At 30.9% G+C, this 9,253-nt stretch overlaps 2 protein-coding genes across 2 annotated transcripts; both read right to left on the reverse strand.

The window, feature by feature from the left end:
• Positions 1 to 1,018: 1,018 nt before the first annotated feature.
• On the reverse strand, positions 1,019 to 1,851 carry LOC110663265 (indole-3-acetic acid-induced protein ARG7-like). Its single transcript, XM_021822532.2, has one exon. The coding sequence runs from the start codon at positions 1,711 to 1,713 to the stop codon at positions 1,294 to 1,296; it is 420 nt and encodes a 139-aa protein (XP_021678224.2). The 5' UTR covers positions 1,714 to 1,851; the 3' UTR covers positions 1,019 to 1,293.
• A 2,424-nt stretch (positions 1,852 to 4,275) lies between these two features.
• On the reverse strand, positions 4,276 to 5,054 carry LOC110663266 (indole-3-acetic acid-induced protein ARG7-like). The gene has a single exon (XM_021822533.2). It carries the CDS (start codon positions 4,966 to 4,968, stop codon positions 4,549 to 4,551), a length of 420 nt encoding a protein of 139 aa, XP_021678225.2. The 5' UTR covers positions 4,969 to 5,054; the 3' UTR covers positions 4,276 to 4,548.
• Positions 5,055 to 9,253: the final 4,199 nt, after the last annotated feature.

The raw sequence follows: 9,253 nt of genomic DNA on the forward strand, positions 1-9,253 counted from the left end.
AATATTCACCCTTCTCCTTTGCAAAGTATCCACAAGCTCCATTAATTTTCCTGTAAGTGATCCAACATTCCAAGTACCAACTCTGATCCTCCTCCTAACCTGCTCCTTCCTAATTGGTCTCTTTCTATGATATCTTTTATTGTTTTCTATGTCTATCTTGTGTTCTGTTCCACTATCTGTTCTACCATCTATCCTATGGACTAATTTCTTTACCCACACCCGTCTATGATGTGGGAACCCTTGCTCACTTAACACCACACCCGAGCGCCGGCATGGCGCGTCGCTTTCGGTGAATGCCCTACACCCTTGCATATTTCTCACTATACCCGGGCTCCGATGTAGCGCGTCATTAATAGAGGACGCCCCAACGTTTATATCATTTGAATCCATATAATAAAGTGTAAGGAAATTTTTACGCTGGTTGTCACCTATCGCAACCCTCCTCCTTTATCCGGGCTTGGGACCGGCTAAGCGCAAACTACTTAGGTGGAGTTATGACACCACTAACTATTGCAATTTTTCGTTGAATAATAATTTGCTTAAATGAATATGTATAAAAAAAAAGGTTTTATCTTTAAAAACAATTTAATTTAATATAATTTAAGTTAGAGCTTAAAATCATTTCATTTTTTTCAATATGCTCTTCGTATTCATGGAATTGAATCGACTACAGCAAATAACAAAATATACTATATATATATTTTTTTTATCTAAAATAAAATTTATTAGCCAATAAAATTTAATCTCTCATTAAAATAAAATTGATATTTATTTATTCCCATTTTATATACCTTTAGTATACTAATTAGTTTCACTTTAGCACCAGGAGGATAATGGCCTAATCTCCACCATTCACATTTAAAATTAAAAATAAAATTTAATCTCTCATTAAAATAAAATTTATATTTATTTATTCCCATTTTATTTACCTTTAGTATACTAATTAGTTTCACTTTAGCACTAGGAGGATAATGGCCTAATCTACACCATTCACATTTAAAATTAAAAATAAAAGTGCTTTTGAACAATAAAAAAAAATCTGCTTAAATTAAGCATTTGATTAGTACAAATCTTTGATAATTAGCCAATAGATTCATAATTTACAAGAGATAATACTTTCCCATTACGCCCCCCCCTTTTAATTTCTCTTCAACTCGGGATGACTCGGTTACTAAAAAGTCCCAACCCAACTCGCCATCTCCATAAAATAAATTAAAAAAAAACTCGCAAAAATAATAATAATAATAACCTAAATTTAAAAATATATAAATAAAATAGTTAGTCCCCTGCTAGTTAACCATGAAGCAGCGGCAGTGATTCACCCAAAAACTCCAGCGTATTCCTGATCCCGACGTGGCAGCATCTCTGAACTTCGTCGAGATTCCAGAAGCGGGAAGAGATGGTCGAGTCGGATCGGGAGACGACTCGGAGCATCTCCTCAAACACTGACTCGTCACATGGGATGGTTAGCGGTCCGATGTTTTTGAAACCGTACTCTTCTTCAGCTCGTACGAGGAGCTTCTTGAAGATGGGGTGGTTCAGGTACGTCGCCCCCATGGTGAACCTCTTGCTACTATCCCCTACGATGACTGCCACGTGTCCAGAAGGGACATCGGACGGTGCGTGTGATGCCGCCAGCCTCGCCTTCCTGCGCCAGCGCTTTAGCATTTGCTGGATTCTAACAATGTGACGGATTTTGTTGGGTTTAGACATTTTCCCGGGAAGTGAAGGAAAGTGAAAAGGAAGAGAAAAAAGAGCAAGAACAATTTTAATGGGTTAGTGGGACTGTGGGAGTGCAGGTGTTATCGTTAGTGAGTAGGAGTCGTTAAAAGGGTATCAACGTACAGAAATGCCCTTGGATTTGCAGATAATCACGAGATTGTGTATGTTGTTTCAGTTGTGGTAAAGGCCGTGTGATGGGCAGGCCACTAACGTGGGATTACTTTACTTTAAATTTTTTTTTAAAAAAAACCCTCTCCTTCTCTCTAAAGCATAATTGAATTACCTTTTCTATCTTGAAATCACATCACCACTACCACCATTTTCTTGCTTCAAATCTTGAAATTGCATTACCATCAAAATCATATTTACTTATGCATCATGTTCAACCTCAAATTCCAAAAGGGCAAAGTTAAGATGTTATTTGAATTTGATGATCTGGATATTATTGATCAGAAAGTTTTCAAACAACATTGTTAAATTTTCATTTTTAAACTTTGAACATCGATGATGTAATCGATAAGAGATAGATGAGTACACACATGGATATCGATGAGTTTATTATTGGCCTGTTGCAATGAATTTGTATGTATAACTTAAAATGTGTTGATCACATCACCGTCACTTGAAATGTGTTGATCACATCACCATCACCATCGTTTTCTTGCTTCAAATCTTGAAATTGCATTACCATCATAATCATATTTACACATGCATCGTCTTCAACCTCAAATTTAAAAAGGGCAAAGTCAAAATATTATTTGAATTTGATGATCTGAGTATCGTTGCTCAGAAAGTCTTTAAACAATATTGTTGAATTTTAGTTTTTGGACTTTAAACAGCAATGATTTTGTATATGTAACTTGAAATGTGTTGATCACATCACCATCACCACTGTTTTCTTGCTTCAAATCTTGAAATTGCATTACCATCAGAATCATATTTACTTATGCATCATCTTCAACCTCAAATTCCAAAAGTGTAGAGTTAATATATTGTTTGAATTTGATGATCTGGGTATCGTTGCTAAGAAAGTCTTCAAACAATGTTGTTGAATTTCCATTTTTGGACTTTAAACATTGATGATGTAATCGATAGGAGATAGATGAGTACACACATCGATATCGATGAGTTTATTGTTGGCCCATTGTAATAAATTTGTATGTGTAACTTGAAATGTGTTGATCACATCACCATCACCATCGTTTTCTTGCTTCAAATCTTGAAATTGCATTACCATCAGAATCATATTTACGCATACATCGTCTTCAACCTCAAATTCCAAAAGGGCAAAGTCAAGATGTTATTTGAATTTAATGATCTGGGTCTTGTTGCTCAGAAAGTCTTCAAACAACACTGTTGAATTTCAGTTTTTGGACTTTAAACATTGATGATGTAATCGATAGGAGATAGATGAGTACACACATCGATATCGATGGGTTTATTGTTGGCCCCTTGCAATGAATTTGTATGTGTAACTTGAAATGTGTTGATCACATGACCATCACCACTGTTTTCGTGCTTAAAATCTTGAAATTGCATTACCATCAGAATCATATTTATGTATGCATCGTCTTCAACCTCAAATTTCAAAAGGGCAAAGTCAATATATTATTTGAATTTGATAATCTGGGTATCATTGCTCAGAAAGTCTTCAAACAACGTTGTTGAATTTTCATTTGTGGACTTTAAACATCGATGATGTAATCGATAGGAGATAGATAAGTATACACATCGATATCGATGGGTTTATTGTTGGCCTGTTGCAATGAATTTATATGTGTAACTTGAAATGTGTTGATCATATGAATATGTTTGCTTCATGATTTTGTATATGAATTTATTATAATGAATTTATTTACTTTCTTATTTGTGTAATTGTATTTGATGAATATTTTATTTAAATGTGTTCACCATATGTGTTAAGAAATTGAAAATTTGTGATTTAAAGAAGAAATTAAGAATCGCTTTGGAAAGAAATTAGGCATGATTTTGAACCGAATCGAAATAGTTTAATTGATTTGATTTCTATTTTAATTCAATTAAGTTTGATTGTATTTTTATTTAAAATTTAGTTTTCAATTTGACTGATTTCATTCGATTTAAAATAAACGTTCAGCCCTATTAGCAGGCAGCGGCAACCACTTGCCACCACTATAACCACTATCCTGCTCGATGCGTCCACTAACAATTGCAATTTTTTGTTGAATAATAATTTGCTAAAATGAATATGCATAAAAAAAAGGTTTTATCTTTAAAAACAATTTAATTTTATATAATTAAAATCATTTCATTTTTTTCAATATGCTCTTCGTATTCATAGAATTGAATCAACTACAGCTAATAACATAATATAAAATATATAATTTTTTTTATCTAAAATAAAATTTATTAGCCAATAAAATTTAATCTCTCATTAAAATAAAATTTATATTTATTTATTCCCATTTTATTTACCTTTAGTATACTAATTAGTTTCACTTTAGCACTAGGAGGATAATGGACTACTCTACACCATTAACATTTAAAATTAAAAATAAAAGTGCTTTTGAACAATAAAAAAAAAATCTGCTTAAATTAAGCATTTGATTAGTACAAATCTTTGATAATTAGCCAATAGAGTCATAATTTACAAGAGATAATACTTTCCCACCACCCCACCCCACCCTTTTAATTTCTCTTCAATTCGGGATGACTCGGTTACTAAAAAGTCCCAACCCAACTCGCCATCTCCATAAAAGAAATTAAAAAAAATAGCAAAAAAAAAAATAATAATAATAATAACCTGAATTTAAAAATATATAAATAATATAGTTAGTCCTCAGCTAGTTAACCATGGAGCAGCGGCAGTGATTCACCCAAAAACTCCAGCTTATTCCTGATCCCGACGTGGCAGCATCTCTGAACTTCGTCGAGATTCCAGAAGAGGGAAGAGATGGCCGAGTCGGATCGGGAGACGACTCGGAGAATCTCCTCAAACACTGACTCGTCACATGGGATGGTTAGCGGTCCGATGTTTTTGAAACCGTACTCTTCTTCAGCTCGTACCAGGAGCTTCTTGAAGATGGGGTGGTTCAGGTACGTCGCCCGCACGATGAACCTCTTGCTACTATCCCCTACGATGACTGCAACGTGTCCAGAAGGGACATCGGACGGTGCGTGTGATGCCGCCAGCCTCGCCTTCCTGCGCCAGCGCTTTAGCATTTGCTGGATTCTAACAATGTGACGGATTTTGTTGGATTTAGACATTTTCCCGGAAAGTGAAAAGGAAGAGAAAAAAGAGCAAGAACAATTTTAATGGGTTAGTGGGACTGTGGGAGTGTGGCTGTTATCGTTGGTGAGTAGGAGTCTTTAAAAGGGTATCAACGTACAGAAATGCCCTTGGATTTGCAGATAATCACGAGATTGTGTATGTTGTTTCAGTTGCGGTAAAGGCCGTGTGATGGGCAGGCCACTAACGTGGGATTACTTTACTTTAAATTTAAAAAAAAAAAAAAAAAAAAAACCCTCTCCTTCTCACTAAAATATAATTGAATTACCTCTTCTATCTTGAAATCGCATCACTATCACCACCGTTTTCTTGCTTCAAATCTTGAAATTGCATTATCATCAGAATTATATTCACGTATGCATCGTCTTCAACCTTAAATTCCAAAAGGGCAAAGTCAATATGTTATTTGAATTTGATGATCTGAGTATCGTTGCTCAGAAAGTATTCAAACAACATTGTTGAATTCCGTTTTTAGACTTTAAACATCGATGATGTAATCGATAGGAAATAGATGAGTACACACATTGATATCGATGAGTTTATTGTTGGCCCATTGCAATGAATTGCAATGAATTTGTATGTGTAACTTGAAATGTGTTGATCACATCACTATCACCATCGTTTTCTTGCTTCAAATCTTGAAAATTGCACTACCATCAGAATCATATTTATATATGCATCATCTTCAACCTCAAATTTCAAAAGGGTAAAGTCAATATGTTATTTGAAATTGATGATCTGGGTATCGTTGCTCATAAAGTCTTCAAACAACGTTGTTGAATTTTCGTTTTTGGACTTTAAACATCGATGATGTAATCGATAGGAGATAGATGATTACACACATCGATATCGATGGGTTTATTGTTGGCCTGTTACAATGAATTAAACAAAAGTGTTCAATAAAAATAGTTATTAAATTACATGTTAAATGTAAAAATAGTAGTATCATTTTTTTCTTTTATTTTAATCATAATACTAAACGCTATTTTAAAAATTGTTGCTGAATAAAACCTAAAGTACTTGATGATATCAAGCTTTCAAGATTTTTTAATTTGTTTTGAAAAAAAAAATTTCTTACTCATATAATTATATTCAGAATAAAATTTTGATATTATAATGATTTATTTTATTCATACAATGTATTAATGCAAGAATATAGCTAACATATTTTAACTTTAAAAAAAATGTTATTGTAATTTATTACTAAGGATCGATTTTTGATAGTTTAAATTTAATTGGTTATTTATTGAGCCTTAGATAAGTAGCTAAATAAATATATACAAAAATATAGTTGAATCAATATATATAAAATCAAATTTAGAAGTTTACATAAATATTTATAAATTGTTTTGTTGAGTATATGGGTCGAATTTAGGTTTGAAGATATATATTTTTAAATTACTATTAGATCTTGATGATGATATTTAACCCTTCCATATATAAAAAGGATCCATAATTAGAACATCAATGACTTTCTTAAACCATATTTAACAAGATCTTGATATTTTGATAAATCCCATATAGAACCTTAAAATGGTTGACCCATTGAGATTGTACACAAGTAACATATAAAAAAGTACACTCTTTGAATCAAAATGTTAATTTGAATGTTTAGCTTAATTTAATTCAGTGACTAAAAGTATATCATTATTAGACAGATTAAGGTTTTACTTATCACCCCTTCAAATCCTTGTAAAAAATTGAATAATTTGAATGACTGAATTTAATATTTCTTGCTTTGCTTTATTTAGAATGATATGATTTGATCAGATTCCATATGTCTAAGAATTGCCAAACCCAATATGATTTCAAAATCTTGTAGCTCTAAGTCTACTTCAATGGCTTGGCTTTAACTAGCAACCAACACCTAATATATAGCACAACATTTCTTAAATTATGGGTCATTTGAGCTGTAATTAAGGCAAATATGGCAAGTGCATGCTAATTCTAATCATTTCCACCTCACAAAAATAATGGCACTTTATAAGCATGTAAATGCTATTTTTTTAAAAATTTATTTTATGACTTTCTCTCATATTAAAGTACCTTTTTTTCCCATAATGTTTTGGTGACATGGGAAGCCTTTTTTTACTAGGTGGCAAACACATCAGATCTTGTTGGAATTTGGTTGATTTTGAATTATAAATTATTTATGTTTTAATTTTCTGGACGAATTCAAGAATTAGATATTTTAAATTATAAATTAATTTGAATAATTTATTTAAACTCCATGTATTTCATGAAAAGTAATTTATATATATAAAATATTTTTTCATATATTTTTATGAAAATATTTTCTATTATTTACTTATCATGTTAAATTAATGGTATGTGTTTATTTCATATATTTATAAGCATTTTTATATTTTAAAAAGATTATGAAAATCTAAAAAATGAAAATGATTTCTTATTTTAAAGAAAGTAAGTCATTTCCTTTAAAAATAATCTAGTTTTCCCTTATCCGAACCTATTTTCCTTCTTCCTTTCCTCCTCTCTTCTATTTTTTTTCTTTTTCCTCATCGGTGGCTATCCTTATATCTATTTTCTTTTTCTCTTATTGTTTTTTGTTAGTTTTTTTTTTTTAATAAGCTCTTAGATTTGTGTCCGATTTGAATAGATATAAGTTTCTTTCTTTAGATTTGTGTCCTTTAGGAACAGAAATGAAATTCTCTCGCCAGTATAAAGGTTCTCTTTCTCTCCATTATTGGAGTTTTGTTCTTCTTCCCTTAGAGGGAGTTTGTTTTTTTTTTTTTTTTCAACTTTTGAATGGGCTATTTGGTAATTTGAAATACAACGTGGATCGTTGATTTTCTTTGATTGAAGACTCAGATATGGATAATGATCTTCTATAAATAGAAACTAGTAATGCGGTCTATTTTTCCATTGAAATTTGGTTGTTTAATATCTTCTGTGAGCCATAGAAGTAACAATTGTTGTAGAATATTTCTTTGATAATCCAAAATCCAAAGTCCAAAATCAAAAAAGACTACTTACTACTTTGAAGATTATTCTACTCTATTTAGGTTATCTTTGAATAAAATATTTTAATTATCTATGTTTATATTTTCTCTTATGAGAATATCATGTTGTACTTATCTTATTATTTTTATTAATTTTTATTAATAAATTGCTAAATTTTATCTAAAAAAAAACTTAATTTTCACTTTAATTAAGAAAATATATTTTATTAACCAATTTTTTTAATCGTTTCAAACACTAAAAAATATAAAAAAAAATTCATAAAGCAAATGAAGATTAAAAAGTTTCGATAAAGATTTAGCACTAAGATCAATTTACGAATCATTTCAATTTTTATATAAATAAAAATAAATTATAAATGAAATGAATTGCAATTAAATTAACAAATTAAATTAAAATTGTCATCTAATAATTAATTAATATTTAACATAAACACCATTGGAGAGGGGAAAGAACATAAGATAATATATTTCTAATTCAGATTGTACTATTGGATAATATATTTCTAATTCAGTTTGTACTATTGTATCATCTCCTGTCTGCCATTATCTCCTAAACACAGTAATTTGGATTAAAATAGCAAGTAAACCGAGATTTAGGGAATATATGGTGGGGCGTGCATGTAGACTAATTAGATGGGTCAGTGTGGGGTCCTAAGGACATTTTAGGGACTAAAAAGTGCATTAGCAAATGGGCAAGCGAAGTCCCTTTCCATGGGGGAAATAATGTTGCCTGGAGCTATGGCAACATAGGATTTGGAGTCAAAAAAAACTCTCCTTTATTTATTGTTTCTTTGAAATTCTATCATTGCATTTCAACCCCTTTGAACATCAGCATACAGAATAGAAGAGAGATCTCGAGGAGTAGGTACAAGCCAATCACAAGGAAGAGTGCTCTTTACACTCAACTTAGCTAAAGTCTACAGCCTTGTTAGCTGCTATGCATTTGGTTTATTGTGGAGGAAAATGTGCAGGAATGGCAATTGTTTTCAAACTCAATTTGATCCGTTTGGTTTTATTAAATATTTTCTAATTCTATTCCACTTTCAATATTGTGCAAGGGAGAAATAGAAATAAAGTCTTCTATCTTGAATTTCTGTAATCCGTCCCCATTATAATATATTATTATTTTTAATTAAAAATAATTTATTTTTATATATTTACTTATTATACTTTTAAAAAATATAAATATATAATTAAAAGTATATATAAAACTTAAATTTCTAACTTACAACTTTTTTTAATAAACAAATTTATACTGCACAATAATAAAAATAAAAAGAAA

Source organism: Hevea brasiliensis, chromosome 1 (assembly GCF_030052815.1).
Source record: "Hevea brasiliensis isolate MT/VB/25A 57/8 chromosome 1, ASM3005281v1, whole genome shotgun sequence".
NCBI classification, from domain to species: domain Eukaryota; kingdom Viridiplantae; phylum Streptophyta; class Magnoliopsida; order Malpighiales; family Euphorbiaceae; genus Hevea; species Hevea brasiliensis.

What these genes read in the sequence shown, in the direction of transcription:
- LOC110663265 (XM_021822532.2), bottom strand. Translation starts at nt 1,713, where the DNA reads ATGTCTAAACCCAACAAAATCCGTCACATTGTTAGAATCCAGCAAATG.
- LOC110663266 (XM_021822533.2), bottom strand. Translation starts at nt 4,968, where the DNA reads ATGTCTAAATCCAACAAAATCCGTCACATTGTTAGAATCCAGCAAATG.